Raw genomic sequence first — 16196 nt, 5'->3', positions numbered from 1 at the left:
CCTCCGCTCGCTTCTCAGCCCTGCCGTTGTGTCCCCAGGACAATGAGACATTGGAGGTGTACCCGCCCCCGCTCACCACGTACCAGGACGTCGTCCTGGGCACCCGGAAGACCTATGCCGTCTACGACCTGCTGGACACGGCCGTGATCAACAACTCGCGCAGCCTCAACCTCCAGCTCAAGTGGAAGAGACCCCCAGGGAATGGTGGGTGGGAGGTGGGCGGCCGCAGCCCCCATAGGCTACAGAGGGTTCAGCTCGTGGGGGAGACTCACAGTCCTGCCTCTTCACCGTGAGGTAACAGGCTTGTGTTTAGACCCAGAACTCTTGAGTCAGACGTCCTGATTCTAACTCCACCTCTTCTAAGCTCTGTGCCCTTGGCAAGTTCCTAACCTTACTGCCTCGTCTTGAAAGCGGGGACAGTAATACCTAGCGGATCAGGTGAGGTAATTAATGGAAAACATGGAGGTCAATCATGCATTCATTCATTCAGTCAACCAAATTTTTTTTGAAGACAGAAGTACCCTGCTTTCGAGCAACATTAACATCTGATAGTTGAAGCAGGCATCAAACAATTGTGATTATGTTCAGTGTTACCAAGGAAAAGTGTGAAATATCGTGAGGAGCACTTGGTTTGGGTTGGAAGGGGCACAGAGCTCGGCCTGTATAAGTACTTAGTAAATATTAGTAATTCTGTTATCATTGCTGTGGGTTGGGGAAGCCAGGGATGGTTCCAGAATGCAGGTTTCCCAGTTCTGATGGCAAAGCATTACCCCCTCCCCTCCCTGGCTTTGAGACTCTGAACCTGGCCCAGGGAGTGAAGGTGGGGAGTGATGCTTTTTATTTTTTTTATTTTTTTATTTTTTTAAAGGAGTGGTTAACTGTTGACTTTTCTCTGAACAGAGGCCCCACCCACGCCCTTCCTGTACGCCCAGCGGTACGTGAGCGGCTACGGGCTGCACAACGGGGAGCTGAGCACGCTGCTGTATAACACCCACCCGTACCGGGCCTTCCCTGTGCTGTTGCTGGACACTGTGCCCTGGTACCTGCGGCTGTACGTGCACACCCTCACCATCACCTCCAAGGGCAAGGAGAACAAACCAAGTAAGTGCCAAGTCCCGACCCAGCCCCCCACCTCCCCTCCAGGTCCCCCAAAGCCTCAGTTCTCAGCGTCATTCCGGAAGTGCCTCGGCAGTCTACACAGGCATCACGAGTTAGGAATAGTTTGAGAAATGGAAAGGGTGACCTCACCAGTGCCAGATCTGGAAGTATTTATAAAGCCAAAAGAGTTAAACCACATAGTTCTGGTGACTCTTAATAGGACTTGATAAGGGCAGGAGTTTCCATGTCTTTTTCCGCTTGCTTCCTGGTGCTCTGGGCACATGTTTTTGTTTTCTGATGATTCATAGGCTCTTTCAGGTGGAGAATGGATTAGCAAGAAAAACAGAGTACTGGAAACAAAGAAGATAACAGCTGGAATAGATGGTTTGGCTTCCTCGGGTGGGGTAAAGAGGTGTGATTTTTAAAATTTGTTTTTATTTTCTATTATTTTTCTAAGGAGGAGTTAATATTTACTGAGTGCTTTCTAAGAGATGCCAGGCATAGCACAAAAGCACTTGTTTTCGTTTGGAGTGGAGGGAGACTAGTAATACAGAAGACGACTTCCTAGGAAGAGGTTACAGCACATCCCAAACAGCTAGACTTACAATCTTCTCTAAACCCCTCTGTTGTTTCCCATATTTTCAAGCCTGTGGTTAATAGTTTTACTTATTTTCAGCCCCACTATCTGTACCACCTTCAAAATCTCTACTTCGAATATCCTACCAATGTATTTTGTAGGGTTTTTGGGTTTTTTGTTTGTTTCTTTTGTTTTTTTAACCGTTCGCTCTGGAAAATTTCAAACGCATACCCAAATGGAATAGTGTAATGAACCCCCCATGTACCCATTATCCAGCCTCAGCAGTCTCCAGCTTCATATACTGTTTCTTGTTTGTTTGTTGTTGTTGATGTCTTTCTTCCAGTTTTATTGAGATATAATTGACATATAGCACATTATAAGTTCAAGGTGTTCAGCATACTCATTTAACGTACATCTGTCATGCAGTGATGACCACAGTAAGTTTAGTGAACACCCACCATCTTGTACAGACGCAGAATTAAAGAAATAGAAAAAAAATTGTTTTTTCCTTGTGATGACGACTCTGAGGATTTACTCATAACAGCTTTCATACATAATGTACCACAGTGCCTATTATATTTATCACGTGGTACATGACATCCCTGATTCTTATCTTAGAACTCAAAGATTGTGCCTTTTGACTGCCTTCATCCAGTTCCCCTTCCCCCTACCCCTCACCTCTAGTAACCACAAATCTGATCTCTTTTTCTATGAGTTCGTTTATTTCTTTATTTTTAAAATTTATTTATTTATTTATTTGGCTGCAGTGGGTCTTAGTTGCGGCACGCGGGATCTTTGTTGCCGTGTGCGGGATCTTCATTGCGGCATGCAGGACCTTTAGTTGCGGCATGCGAACTCTTAGTTGCGGCATGTGGGGTCTAGTTCCCTGACCAGGGATGGAACCCGGGCCCCCTGCATTGGGAGCACGGAGCCTTAGCCACTGGACCACCAGGGAAGTCCCCTTTTTTGTTCATTTTTGAAGTATAATTGACCTATAACACTATGTTAGTTCCTGGTGCATAACATAGTGATTCAGTGTTTCTGTACATTTCAAAATGACCGTCACGATAAGTCTAGTTACCATCTGTCACCATACAAATATTATACGTAGTTATTGACTATATTCCCCACACTGTGCATTTCACACCTGTGATTCATTTATTTTGCAACTGAAAATTTGTACCTCTTACTCTCCCTCACCTATTTCTCTCCTTGCCCCCCTTGCCCCCCCCCCCCCCCCCCACCTCTGGCAACCACCTGTTTGTTCTCTGTATCTCTGACTGTTTCTGTTTGGTTATGTTCGTTCATTTGTTTTTATTTTTTAGAGTCCACATATAAGTGATATCATACAGTATTTGTCTTTGTCTGATTTATCTCACTTAGCATAAGATCCTCTAGGTCCTTCCATGTTGTTGCAAATGTCGAGATTTCCTTCTTTTTTATGGCTAATATTCCATTGTTTATATGTACCACATCTTCTTTATCCATTTGTCTATCGATGGGCACGTATGTTGTTTCCATATCTTGGCTATTGTGAATAATGTTTCAGTAAACGTTGGGGTGCATATATCTTTTTGAATTAATGTTTTCATTTTCTTCAGATAAATACCCATGAGTGGAATTGCTGGATTGTATGGTAGTTCTATTTTTAATTTTTTGAGGACTCTCCCTGCTGTTTTCCATAGTGGCTACACCAATTTACGTTCCCAACGCAGTGCACCAGGGTTCCCTTTTCTCCATATACTCACCAACACTTGTCATTTGTTGTCGTTTTTTTTGTTTGTTTTTTTTTTTTTGTCTGCGTTGGGTCTTTGTGGCTGCACACGGGCTTTTCTCTAGTTGTGGTAAGTGGGGGCTACTTTTCATTGCAGTGCACAGGCTTCTCATTGCGGTGGCTTCTCTTGTTGCGGAGCATGGACTCTAGGCACATGGGCTTCAGTAGCTGTGGCTTACGGGCTCGGTAGTTGTGGCTTGCGGTCTCAGTTGTTGTGGGTCACAGGCTTCAGTAGTTGTGGCACCTGGGCTCAGTAGTTGTGGCTTGTGGGCTCTAGAGCGCAGGCTCAGTAGTTGTGGTGCACAGGCTTAGTCGTTCCACAGCACGTAGGATCTTCCCAGACCAGGGCTCGAACCCATGTCCCCTGCATTGACAGGTGGATTCTTAACGACTGTGCCACCAGGGAAGTCCCTGTTTGCTGTCTTTTTGATGACAGCCATTCTGACAGGTGTGAGGTGATAATCTCATTGTGGTTTTGATTTGCATTTCCCTGATGATCAGTGATGTTGAACATTTTTTTGTGTGCCTGTTGGCCATCTGTATGTCTTCTTTGGAAAAATGTCTGTTCAGGTCCTCTGCCCAGTTTGTAATTTTTGGGTTTTTTTTTACGTTGAGTTGTATGTGTTCTTTGTATAGTTTGCATATTAACCCTGTATCAGATATATCATTTGCAAATACCTTTCCCATTCAGTAGGCTGTCTTTTCATTTTGTTGATAGTTTCCTTTGCTGTGCAAAAGCTTTTTAATTTAACGTAACCTCATTTGTTTATTTTTGCTTTTGTTTTCCTTGCCCGAGGAGACATACCCCCCAAAATATTGCCAGGTCAAAGAGCATACTGCCTGTGTTTTCTTCTAGAAGTTTTATCATTTCAGGTTTTACATTTAAGTCTTTAATCCATTTTGAGGTTTTTTTTGTATATGGTGTGAGAAAGTAGTCCAGTTTGATTCTTTTGCATGTAGCTATCTAGTTTTACCAATACCATTTATTGAAGGGGCTGTCTTTTCCTCATTGTATATCCTTGCCTCCTTTGTCATAGATTAATTGCCCATATATGTGTGGGTTCATTTCTGAGCTCTCTATTCTGTTCCACAGCTTCCCGTCTTTTTTGTTTCATCTCTCCCTTTATTTATTTATTTTTTGGTTTGGTTATGTTTCTGCTGGAGTATCTTAAATTCTAGACATTGTATCAATTCACCTTTAAATACTAAAGTACACAAATATATAATCTATCATTGTCACTCCTGTTTCCCCAGTGTTCTTGAAAATAATTTTATAGTTGGTTTGTTTGAATTGGACCAAAGTAACCTCGTCACATTACATTTGCTTGATATGCTCTTAAGTTTCTCTCCCTCTCTTTTTTAAGGTAATAGACTTTTAGGTTTTAGGTTTATAGAGAAGTTGAGCAGAAAGTACAGGGCTCCCGTATACACTCCCCCTCACCCCCATTTCCCTTGTTATTCACGTCTTGATTAGTGTGGTACTCTTAAATCTCCTTTAACCTATAAAACAGTTCCCAGGCTTTTTTTTTTTTAATTTATTTGTTGGCAAAACTGGGTCATTTGTTGTATAGGATGTTCTACATTCTGGATTTGCCCATGTTTAACATGTTCCTGTCCCTTGTGTATTCTTGAGTATCAGTGGTTAGATTTAGAAATTTGATTAGATTCAGGTCTTATATTTTTAGCAAGAAAACTTCCCAGGTGGTTCTGTGGACTGCCTTTAGCATCACGTGAGGCACCTGATGTCTGGTGGCCCAGTTTTCATGATGTGAAGATGGATTAGGTTGAACACGTCCTGGGATGGCGGCTGCCCTGGAAACACCTTTTCCCTTTTCTGCGATCCTCCTCCCTCCTGTGAGCCTGCCTGGCTTCTGTGATCCAAAGCCCTCCTTCTGGGCACCCCGATCCAGGCCCCAAGGCCTTGATAGGTAGGGATGAGAGGTGCAGGTAGTCTGAGCCCAGGAAAGAGCCATGGGTGGGATTTCCCTGGTGGCGCAGTGGTTATGAATCCACCTGCCAATGCAGGGGACACAGGTTCGAGCCCTGGTCCGGGAAGATCCCACATGCCGCGGAGCAGCTAAGCCCGTGCGCCACAACTACTGAGCCTGCGCTGTAGAGCCCACGAGCCCACGCGCCTAGAGCCCGTGCTCCGCAATAAGAGAAGCCACCTCAATGAGAAGGCCACGCACCGCAATGAAGAGTAGCCCCCGCTCGCTACAGCTAGAGAAAGCCTGCGCACAGCAACACAGACCCAATGCAGCCATAACTAACTAACTAACTAACAAAAAAAGAGCTATGGGTGGCCCCTACCTCTCCCCCAGGTTACATCCACTACCAGCCTGCCCAGGACCGGATGCAGCCCCACCTCCTGGAGATGCTGATTCAGCTACCGGCCAGCTCGGTCACCAAGGTCTCCATCCAGTTTGAGCGGGCGCTGCTTAAGTGGACTGAGTACACCCCGGACCCCAACCACGGCTTCTACGTCAGGTGGGCTCCCCCGACCTGCTGCCTCCACCCTCCTGACCCACCCTCTCTGCCACTTACCCTTGATGGAGGAGCCGTGAGGAACACGGCTCACAGAATATCTGTCTGCTTCTCTGCAGCCCATCTGTCCTCAGTGCCCTCGTGCCCAGCGAGGTGACCGCCCAACCCGTGGACTGGGAAGAGAGTCCCCTCTTCAACACCCTGTAAGTGTGACCTCAGCCGTGACACCAGCACAGAGGATCAGGTTCCTGCGGGCTGGGCTGGGGCTAGATGCTGCCTCTTCCAAAGTAATGAGTAGGTTCCCTCAGTCCTAATTAAAACCCAAGTGGTCTCTAATATTTGTACAACCTTTATGGAATGATCCTAAAGAGCTTCTAGGAGAATCAATAGGTGAGAAGCGCAGTACGTATAGCCCAAGTTTACTCATTATTTCCCTTAACAAATATTTAATTGAGCACTTATCAGATGCCAGGTACTTCAGAGAGCACCGTGTGTACCACGGTAAGCAAAACAGACTTGCCCCTGCCCTTCTTGGGCTCAGTCTAGAGGGGAGCTGCTAGGGTCACTGGGGAGTAGTCTGGTGGGTCATTCAGGAAGGCTGCTTTGAGGAGATGGCCTTTAGGCTGAGACCAGAAGGCTAAGGAAAAGGCAGCCAAGTGAAGGCAGGGCCCCTTCCCTCTCCCTCAGCACCAGAGCTGCTCTCCTGTGATCAGATTTCTGTGTTGAGCTTTAAAAGGCTTTGAGGCTAAGAAGGCTTTGAAAACCCTTACTGCCAAGACTGGCCCAGTGCGGTCCGAGGAGGGGGTGGCAAGACGGCGCGGGGTAGCAGCCGGTCCAGCCTCACCTCTCCCTCCCAACCCCCAGCTTCCCAGCCTCCGACAGCTCCAGCTACTTCGTGCGGCTCTACACGGAGCCACTGCTGGTGAGCCTGCCCACGCCGGACTTCAGCATGCCCTACAACGTCATCTGCCTCACGTGCACAGTGGTGGCCGTGTGCTACGGCTCCTTCTACAACCTCCTCACCCGAACCTTCCAGATTGAGGAGCCCAGCAAGGGCGGCCTGGCCAGGCGGCTGGCCAACCTCATCCGGCGCGCCCGAGGCGTCCCCCCGCTCTGAGGCGTGCCCTCCTCACAGCTGGGCTGCTGCTTCCCTCCGAGGTGGGTGGTGACTGACCCCCAGGGCTGCTTCTGCCGCGTGCCCTCCCACGAGGCAGTTTTTGAACCAAGCTGACCCCTGGATTGGGCCAGGGCCTCAAGTGGCGCTATCAGGACAGTAGCCACTAGCCAGATGTGTGTTTGAATTGAAATTAATTGAAATTGAAAGTGTACTTCCTCAGCCGTACTAGCCCCATTTCAAGTGCTCGGTAACCAAAAGTGATCAGCAGCTGCAGTACTGGGCAGCGAGGACAGATGTTTCCATCACTGCAGAAAGTTCTGTTATACGGCGGCCTGGATAATAGGATGTGCTGAGGAATTCGTATTGTGCGGTAGGTGGAGTTCACTGGGTGTGGAATAAAAAGTGCCTATTTCCTTGGTTCTTTGCCTCCTGTCCCTGAGGCCTGGGAAGAGCTGGGGACTAGGGCGTGTTTGCTGGGTACCTGAACAGGACCTCCTACCCCATCCCCTCCTCCCCACCAAAGAAACAACCAACCAACCAAATAAAATTCCCCTCCCTCCTCCCACCCCTGCCAGAAATTCCTTCTCGTCTCCTGCTTCCCTCCCCGCCCACCATGTCTGAGTGTAATTCCCAGAGCTCCCTGGGTTTGGCTGGGAGTGTTTTACATCAACATTTCTGTGACGGTGAAAATGAATCATCCGGCGCCTTTTAGGAGCCCTGAGAACCAGTCCCCTGTCACCAAGGGTAGGGCCGGAGTGACGGAAGAAATCTGTGTGGTGGCTTTCCAACCAGACCGTGTGTTAGAATCACCTGGGGCTCCTGTGAAATAGCACAGATTCCTGGGTCCAGACCCTGTGAATTCAGTCGTTCTGGGTGTAGCCCAGACTTCGAGTTTCTATGTTTTTATCAGGCTCCTCTGGAGCTTCTGTTGCAGGTGGTCCTTAGACTACCCACAGGCTTTGAAGCCCACCCCTGCCTACCTCTCCTGGTCATGTAACCCTGGATTCCTGTAAAACAAGTCCTTAGGCAGATGTCTGCCCTGCCCCCATCGTCTGTCTCTTCTTCTGACACACTTGGCATCAACTGTATAAGCTACTTGTGGTCTGCCCCTCCCTCCCCCAGTTCTCCCATCATAGTGGTTTGGTGGATTGCCCATCAAACAGAATGCCCTGCTCCACCAACCACATGCCCGCCCCCCAACTGCTAGGTTCACTCTGACTTACAAAACCAGGTGAGATGTTGCTTCCTCCAGGAAGTCTTCCCTGATACACCGAGCTGCTGTGTGCCCCTCCCCTCCTTGGACTTAGCTTTCATGTTCCTTATCACCCTGGCTGTTACTGTCCTTTAACTTCCATTAGACTAGGAGCTTCCTGGAGGCACAGGGGCTGTCCTCCATCTGGGCCTGACTGCACTCAGGACAAGTTGTAAGTGCTCAGTCAACAGACGTAAATGTATGAATGGGTGTGGGCTATTCTGGCTTGGGGTCTGGAGTCTAGAGGTAGGGATGGGTAGGGTGAGGGGCTTTCTAGAAACCCCACAAGTATGAGTGCAGTCTTTAACACAGTAGGATTGGTCATGTCTGTACAGCTAACATAGATGGGGCTGTTCAGGTTACCTCTGAAGGTTTTCCAAGAGCCTCTAGAACATACAAACAACTGTGTGTGTGTGTGTGTCTAGGAAGGGAGGTGATGTGAGTGAGCTAGTCCATACCATGGGCAAAAGCAACTGGGTCAAGATGCTTTTACTCAAGTTTACTTCCAAGCAGTAAATATGCAGGGTGTAAGTGAGATAAGAATGCAGGTGGGTAGATAAGGGAAGTCTTGGCTGCCTGCATGGAGCAGGGTGTCTGCCAAGTCAGAAGAGCACAGAGTTGTGGCCTAGCTGTCTTTTATACCCCCAGCCAAGTCAGCACCTAGAAATGCCCTCCACTACCATGTCTTATGTAATCTGTGTACAGACAGCACCCCATATCTTTAGTCTAGACCGCCTCCCTGAATTCCACATTCATTTACCCAGCTGCCTACTTGCCATCTCCACTTGGATGTCTAAAGGCATCTCAAATTCAATATCCCCAAAACCAAACTTCTGATAATCTCCACCCCCACCCCAAACATGCTCACCCATCGTCAGCTCATCTTTGCTAATGGCAGCTCTCATCATTCCAGTTGTCCAGGCCAGAAACCTTGACTCATCCTTGATCCTTCTTTTCATTCCCCACTGTGCTCTGTCAATAAATCTGTTTGCTCTCCCTTCAAAACAAATGCAGAATCCAACTCCTCTCCACCACCTCCACCATCAAGTTATTCATGAGGTCTTCCTGGCCAACCCGATTTCAAATTGCTGCTCCAGCTACCAGCTCACCACTTGCCTATCTTGTTTTCCTCTGTAGCCCTCACCACCATCTAACGTGCTGTGTGTCTTACTTATCTTGTTTATTAACGATTACTCTCTATAAGGGCCAGGATTTGTCTTTTGTACTGCAGTGTCTGGAACAATGCCTGGCATGTCGTTAAGGCTACCCTCACTCTTATCCAGAGCTCAGTCTCTGGTAACAGTTCAGAACACGAAAGAGAGTGGGGAAATAAAGAGAAAAACATGCCCTTTGTCTCAAACATATATGTACTCATGTCTATTTAAGTATTTCAGGCCTTTGATAAAGCCCAAGGGTCCATTCAACTTTTTTTTTTTAAGATTTTTTTTTTTGATGCGGACCATTTTTTTTTTTTTTTAGTCTTTATTGAATTTGTTACAGTATTGCTTCTGTTTTATGTTTTGGTTTTTTGGCCGTGAGACATGTGGGATATCAGCTCCCAGACCAGGGATCAAACCCTCACCCCCTGCGTTGGAAGGCGAAGTCTTAACCACTGGACTACCAGGGAAGTCCAGGTCCATTAAACTTTGGGTTCCCACTTTGAGCCTGGGGCAAGGCTGGCTACTCAGCATGTCCTTCCTGATGTGATTTCACATGATCTAGATTGGCTCCTGGGCAATAGGATATCTGAAGGGGATGGAGGTGGGAAGGGCACACCAAGGGTACCAGTGACATCACCAGGACAGGGATCTAGCCTAGGGATTCCAGGTTCTGGCTCCTAGTATTGCTCTTTGACTTTGGGCAACAGTTTCCCTTTCAGCAAGAGGAAGTGGTTAGATTAGACGCAGGACAGGAGGAGACAGTTACAGGGGGTGGTGGGCATGGTGGTCAGGCAGACCTGTCTGGTTTTCAAAAATGTATATAAGAGTGGAAGATTATTTAGTCTTTAAAAGGAAGGAACTTTTGGGAATTCCCTGGCGGTCCAGTGGTTAGGACTCCGTGCTTCCACTGCAGGGGGCACAGGTTCATTCCCTGGTTGGGGAACTAAGATCCTTCATGCTGTGCGGAGCAGCGAAAACAAAACAAAAACAAACAAAAAGAACAAAAACCAAAAAAGGAAGGAAATTTTGATACAGGCTACAACATGGATGATGCTAGGTGAAACAAGCGAGTCACGAAAGGACAAATACTGTGTGATTCCACTTCGATGAGGTTCCTAGAGCAAACTCACAGAGACGGAAATTAGAGCGGTGGTGTCCAAGGATTGCAGGGAGGGGGAAAGAGGAGTTAATTTTTAATGGGTACAAGTTTCAGTTTGGGAAGATGAAAAAGTTCTGGAGGTGGGTGGTGGTCATGTTAGCACAAGAGCGTGAGTATACATAATGCCACTAAGTTGTACACTTAGAAATGGTTAAAATGGTAAATTTCATGTTGTATGTATTTTACCACAATTTAAAAAATATGTATAAATTTCATCTTTCCAGTATCCCTCTGGGTGGAGAGCAGAGTGCCACCCTAGCTGGCCAAGATTCCCTGAATTTCCACCCCTCTCCACACTCCTCCAGGCCATGGTTCCTGCTGGACAGGAAGAACCTTCTGGCTCATCCTGCAGCCCCAGGCAGGAAAGAGCAGTAGGCCAGGATCTAGGGACAGACACTCAAGGTCCCCAAATTTCCATTCAGTCTGGCTTGCATGAGGACCCCTGGCGATAGGGGAACTTGTGTCCTCTGTCCTCATCTTCATTCTGGGGACACAGGGTAATGTGGGTCTGAAGGAGGTTAGGGGTGGGGGTGATGCAGGTTTGATTGCCCCTGTGGCTGTGAGCAGTTTTGGAGGACAGGCCCAGGGCCCTTGTAGGAAGGCTTCAGGTCACATCAACTTTGAACACTTTATTGACTCAGTCCCGGAGGGTTACAGGATGGGCTCAGAGCAGGGCCTCTGCGCAGGAATGGCAGCCGAGCCAGCTTTCAGTCAAGGCCTGGGAACGTGCAGGTATCACCTTCAGCTGCTCTTGACCTTGGTCTCTGTAATGGAGATGACAGCCAGCTCGCTATTTGACTGGCCTGTTGGCGGCCTAGAGCCAGAGCCATCAAGCTGGACTCCTTACCCAACCCCTTCAACACCCACCAACCTGGGGGCCTCCTCATTTCTGTCACCTCCCACCGTGATCAGTGCTACAATCACGTTCATCACCTCTGTCAACAGGATCCCCCCTGTGAAAGTTACATTGCCGTCTTCACCTGTACCAGCCCCACCATGTATTTTAAAAGGGCTTACTGCAATAACCAAGCTTCCTTTCATCTTTACTATCCATGCCACCGCAGCCTTACTGTCTACACCTCATTACCACCATCACCAGCCCCCGGTGACCCATCTCTTATTCCCATTATTCTCATCACCACCAACTTCCATATTTACATGATCATCTGAATCACTGCCAGCGTCCTCGCCAACACCACCTCCCTTCACATGCCCAGCATGCTGTCACCTCCATTACTCCTCCTGTTTCCATCAGAGGACTCACCAGGGGGTTTGCAGACCCTCACACAGATCTCTGTGGTCTCAAAATTGTTGGCATTGCCCTGACAACCACCATAGGTAAAGGGCTCACACTCAATGGACGTAGAGTTGTAGAAGTATCGGTGCATAGAGGCTTTGCAAGGGCCCCTCACTGCGGGGAGCTGGCAGAGGGCAGGGGGAGTTTGGAGCAACTCCTGGGAAGCCTCTTGCTGAAGATTGGCTGCAAGGTAAAGGAAGAATAGGATTGTCACTTATGTGTCCTTTTAAAGAACTGATGAATATTTTCCCCCCAGCATTTATTCTACACCAAGTGCCCTCCTAGGTGTTTGCTATACTTGCCATTATTTAACCTAATGGAGAGGATATTACTGTCCCCACTTCACATATGAAGAAACTGAGGCTCGGAGAGGTTTGGTAATTTCCCCAAAATCATAAGACCTGTAAATTGAGAGAGGCTTGGGATTTAAACCCAGATCCAATTTCAAATCCCAAGTGCTGTGTCCTATAGCCTCTCATAACTTGACATCAAGATGTTTGTTGTAGCTTTGTTTATAATTGCAAAGAATTATAATTTGGAAAGTATGTAAATGTTCACCAACAGGGGATCCATGGGCCATTATGCAGTCACTAAAAAGCATAGTGTTGGGACTTCCTTGGCGGTCCAGTGGTTAAGACTCCGACTTCCACTGCAGGGGCGCTGGGGAAGTTAAATCCCGCATGCTGCACGGTGTGGCCAGAAAACAAAAGCACAGTGTTGATCTATACACATCAGCATGGGGAGAGGTCCATAACTTTGGTTGAATAAAAAAACCAAATTACAAAATAGGAGATCTGGTATGATCTGCGGATGTAAAATATATGTATAAACCGGTAGAATGATGACATGGAAGTTGTTCACCAATATATTTAGAGTAGTTATCTCTGGGTGGTAGAATTTGAAGGGATTTTTATCTTCTAAAAAAAATTTTTTTTTTGGCTGCGCCATGTGGCTTGCGGATCTTACTTCCCTGATCAGGGACGGAACCCGGGCTCATGGCAGTGAAAGTGCCAAGTCCTAACCACTGGACTACCAGGGAATTCCCTAAAAATTCTTTTTAGTATCATTTGAATGCCAGTGAACAAGTATTTTTTATAACTAGGAAAAAGATACTTACATTAAATAATCTTAAATATCCCTGAGTAATCAGCAAATAAGGAAACTGGCCTCTTTTACTGAATCACTTGTTATTTTAACTCCTAACTACATCTAGGTCCAGTTATCACACAAAGGAATTTATCACACACACCCTCCCTCAACCATTAGCCTTGGACACTCAGGACTTTTTATGGGATGCAACAAACTCCACTTTGATAATTACACTTTCCCTAATACGGACAGCATCCCTCAAACAAATAAGCACATGGGTCAACTCACCTCTACCGAAATATTTTGTGAATCTTGACTGCGTATGACACTGACCATGCTGAATATACTGGGAGAAACTTAACCCAGAATAGGGAAGAGGCCATTCTAGGAAGGGAATGCGAGACCTTCTGTTAGGCAGCAGTTCTCAATCTTGGTTAGAATATTAGGATCTCTTGGGGAACTTTAAAAAAATGTCCCAATGCCCAGGCTTCATCCCAGACCAATCAAATCAGAATTTCTGAGTGTGGGACCCAGAGACTCCTCAGGGGACTTCAGTGTGCAGCCAAGTCTGAGAATCTGGCCTCATTTTCAAAGCAGTATGAACATTTATTTTCTTGCTTAAGAATTCTAGGGAGTAGGATTCTGGAGAGCAAGATTGTTGGCGCTATGTAAAACAGGGGACCCACTTTTTAAACTTCATACATTTACATATGGTTTGTCTTTAACACAAACATGTGTATTGCTTTTTAAGAAAAATTAGAGTTTGGTGAAGACGTCACGTAGACACCGGGGAGGTCTGGTCCCACATTTTCCTGAGACCAGAAGGTGACCCCATGGGAGCCCCTTCCCATACCTAGGCCCTGGTTTCCTCCTGAGGGGGAAGTGACCAGGTGGCCTCTTGGATCCAGCATCCTCACACCCCATAGGCTGTGATCTCAGGGACCCTTTTCCCAACCCCTCAGCTCACCTGAGGTCTTTCCTGAGCTGGCCAAGCCCACCAGGCAGAGGGTGAGGCAAAGGGCAAGGAGGCGGCTGAGCTTCATGGTGTGAGTAGCTGCTTGTTCTGGGCTGAGGCTAGGAGGCGGGAGCTTATATCAGCAGGAGAAGGGGTCCTCTTCCCCAGGGCTGAGGGAAGTGCTCGCTTTTCATTACTTGGAATAGGAAGCACCCTGGGCAAGGGGTGTGGGCTGGAAGAACTGGACTTCTTACCTGGAGGCTGTGCCACTGGCCTTGGATGGGCTCTTCATGGCTATTGAGCAAGTCCCCTAAGACGGTGCTTCTGTAGCATCCGGAACGCAGTCCCCAGCCTCATGTACTGCAGACTCGAGTCTCTGTGACCTTGGACTGAAAAGGGACCTTTGGGGGCCTCGGTTTCCCTATCTGTAAAACAGGTGGGCTAGACCACATGGTCCCTAAGGGCTCAGCACATCTATTCTCCATTCTGTTATTATTGGTTCCTATCCAGAGCCTCCCAGCTAGTGTCTCAACATCCCAGGAGAGAGAACATAGCTCTTTGTTCATTGGCTTATTTATTTAATTTTGGGATAAGGAGTGTATTGTTTCATAGAAATCATCATATTTATTTTTTAAAGATCAAGCTATACTGAATAGCATAAACAAAAGGCAAAATCGCTCCCCACAGATTCTACCATAGTGCTGTACAGCAGAAATATGATGCAGGCCACAAAGAGAATTTTCAATTTTCTAGTAGCAGCATTTTTTTCCCCATACTGCATAGCCTGTGGGATCTTCGTTGTTGTTATAAGTTTCACTTATTCATTTATTTTTGGCTGCGATGGGTCTTTGTTGCTGCGCGCAGGCTTTCTCTAGTTGTGGCGAGCAGGGGCTACTCTTCGTTGTGGTGCGTCAGCTTCTCATTGTGGTGGCTTCTCTTATTGCAGAGCACAGGCTCTAGGCACACGGGCTTCAGTAGTTGTGGCACATGGGCTCAGTTGTTGTGGCTCGCGGGCTCTAGAGCACAGGCTCAGTAGTTGTGGCGTACGAGCATAGTTGCTCCACAGCATGTGGGATCCTCCTGGACCAGGGCTCAAACCTATGTCCCCTGCATTGGCAGGCGGATTCTTAACCACTGCACCACCAGGGAAGTCCCAGCTTGTGGGTTCTTAATTCCCCAACCAGGGATTGAACCCGGGCCCACGGCAGTGAAAGCACTGAGTCTTAACCACTGGACCGCCAAGGAATTAGCAGCTTTTTTTTTTAGCAGCAGCATTTTAAAGATTAAAAAGAAAGAAGTAAAACTAGTTTTAATAATAGTTTGTTTAACTCAATATATCCAAAATAGTATAATTTCAACATATAATCAACATGTAATAAAGACTAATATGATATTTTACTTTTCTTCGTACTAAGTCTTTGGAATCTGAGTATATTTTGCACTTGAGGCGCATCCTGATTCATACTATTCATATTTCCTGTGCTCAGTAGCCACGTGTGGCTAGTGGCTACCATAGTGGACAGTGAAAAATCCACCACGTGAAATAAGTATCTTTACTTCAAGTTATCCTCATAAACATTTTGTTAGGTAGATAAAAAAATAATAATTCTAAAAAACAAAGGGTTTACAGGTATTTTTTTCTCTGAATTTTTGCATATTGCCTTTATATTTCAAGGACAATTTGATGGGATAAAAAATCCTGGATGAGACTTTCTTTTCCCAGAACAATTGTGGACATGGTTCCACTGAATTCTGCCATGGAGTGTTGCTATGAAGTGGCCTGAATGTTTTTCTCCCTTAGGGGTGACTTTTTTCCTACCTGAAAGCTTGAAGACCTCTTTGCTTATCCTTGAGATAACATATTTTGGTATCATTCTGCATCATTTTTTTTTTTGTACTGGAACACGGAATGCTTTTTCCAATCTACAGATTTTTGTAAGGGAAATTTCCTTGTATTACATCTTGAAATAAAGTTTCTTTTCCAATTATTGAGTTTTCTATATGAGACATCAGTTATGTTAGATTATCTTCACTTGTGCTTCAGTAGTTGTTAAAAACCTCACCATTGGAGACAGAGGAATTCAAATTCCAGCTTTGCTATTCACTATCTGTGTGACCTCAGGCAAGTTATTTACCTTCTATGGATATAGTTTCTACTTGGAGATAACAACGGAAACTGTTGCGGAAAACCCAGCCTCTCTTCACCAGTACAGAATAGAAACCCGGAGACAGAG

General features: G+C 46.6%; 2 protein-coding genes across 4 annotated transcripts in view; one reads left to right on the top strand and one right to left on the bottom strand.

Annotated features, from left to right (window-relative positions):
• PIGT (phosphatidylinositol glycan anchor biosynthesis class T) overlaps positions 1-7470 on the top strand; it is an 11795-nt gene extending 4325 nt beyond the window's left edge. The window contains exons 8-12 of one of the 2 annotated variants that reach the window (XM_024746876.1): positions 35-204; positions 901-1101; positions 5771-5936; positions 6053-6136; positions 6798-7470. In XM_024746876.1, coding sequence (XP_024602644.1) covers positions 35-204; positions 901-1101; positions 5771-5936; positions 6053-6136; positions 6798-7050 — 874 coding nt within the window. In that variant the 3' untranslated portion in view covers positions 7051-7470. Of the gene's footprint in view, positions 205-900; positions 1102-5770; positions 5937-6052; positions 6137-6797 lie in introns of both variants that reach the window. The other variant, XM_024746875.1, reaches the window with a different exon arrangement.
• Positions 7471-11243: 3773 nt separating this feature from the next.
• Positions 11244-14254, bottom strand: LOC112400911 (colostrum trypsin inhibitor-like). 2 transcript variants are annotated; one of them, XM_024746906.1, is made up of 4 exons: positions 14217-14254; positions 13975-14081; positions 11850-12101; positions 11363-11385 (listed from the first exon to the last, which is right to left on the bottom strand). In XM_024746906.1, exons 1-4 carry the CDS (start codon positions 14252-14254, stop codon positions 11363-11365), a joined length of 420 nt encoding a protein of 139 aa, XP_024602674.1. The 2 variants fall into 2 exon arrangements, with proteins under 2 accessions (XP_024602675.1, XP_024602674.1); XM_024746907.1 differs by lacking the exon at positions 14217-14254 and having other exon boundaries at positions 11244-11385; positions 11886-12101; positions 13975-14058.
• Between the last annotated feature and the right edge of the window lie 1942 nt (positions 14255-16196).

This window comes from Neophocaena asiaeorientalis, unplaced genomic scaffold (assembly GCF_003031525.2).
Source record: "Neophocaena asiaeorientalis asiaeorientalis breed wild unplaced genomic scaffold, Neophocaena_asiaeorientalis_V1.1 scaffold132, whole genome shotgun sequence".
NCBI lineage: Eukaryota > Metazoa > Chordata > Mammalia > Artiodactyla > Phocoenidae > Neophocaena > Neophocaena asiaeorientalis.
This window is presented reverse-complemented; position numbering and strand designations above follow the sequence as displayed.

Coding starts and splice junctions, on each gene's coding strand:
- LOC112400911 (XM_024746906.1), bottom strand. CDS start 14,254: ATGAAGAGCCCATCCAAGGCCAGTGGCACAGCCTCCAG. Junction 14,082..14,216: donor GCCAGTGGCACAGCCTCCAG/GTAAGAAGTCCA, acceptor CCCGCCTCCTAG/CCTCAGCCCAGAACAAGCAG. Junction 12,102..13,974: donor CAGCTCAGGAAAGACCTCAG/GTGAGCTGAGGG, acceptor TTTACCTTGCAG/CCAATCTTCAGCAAGAGGCT.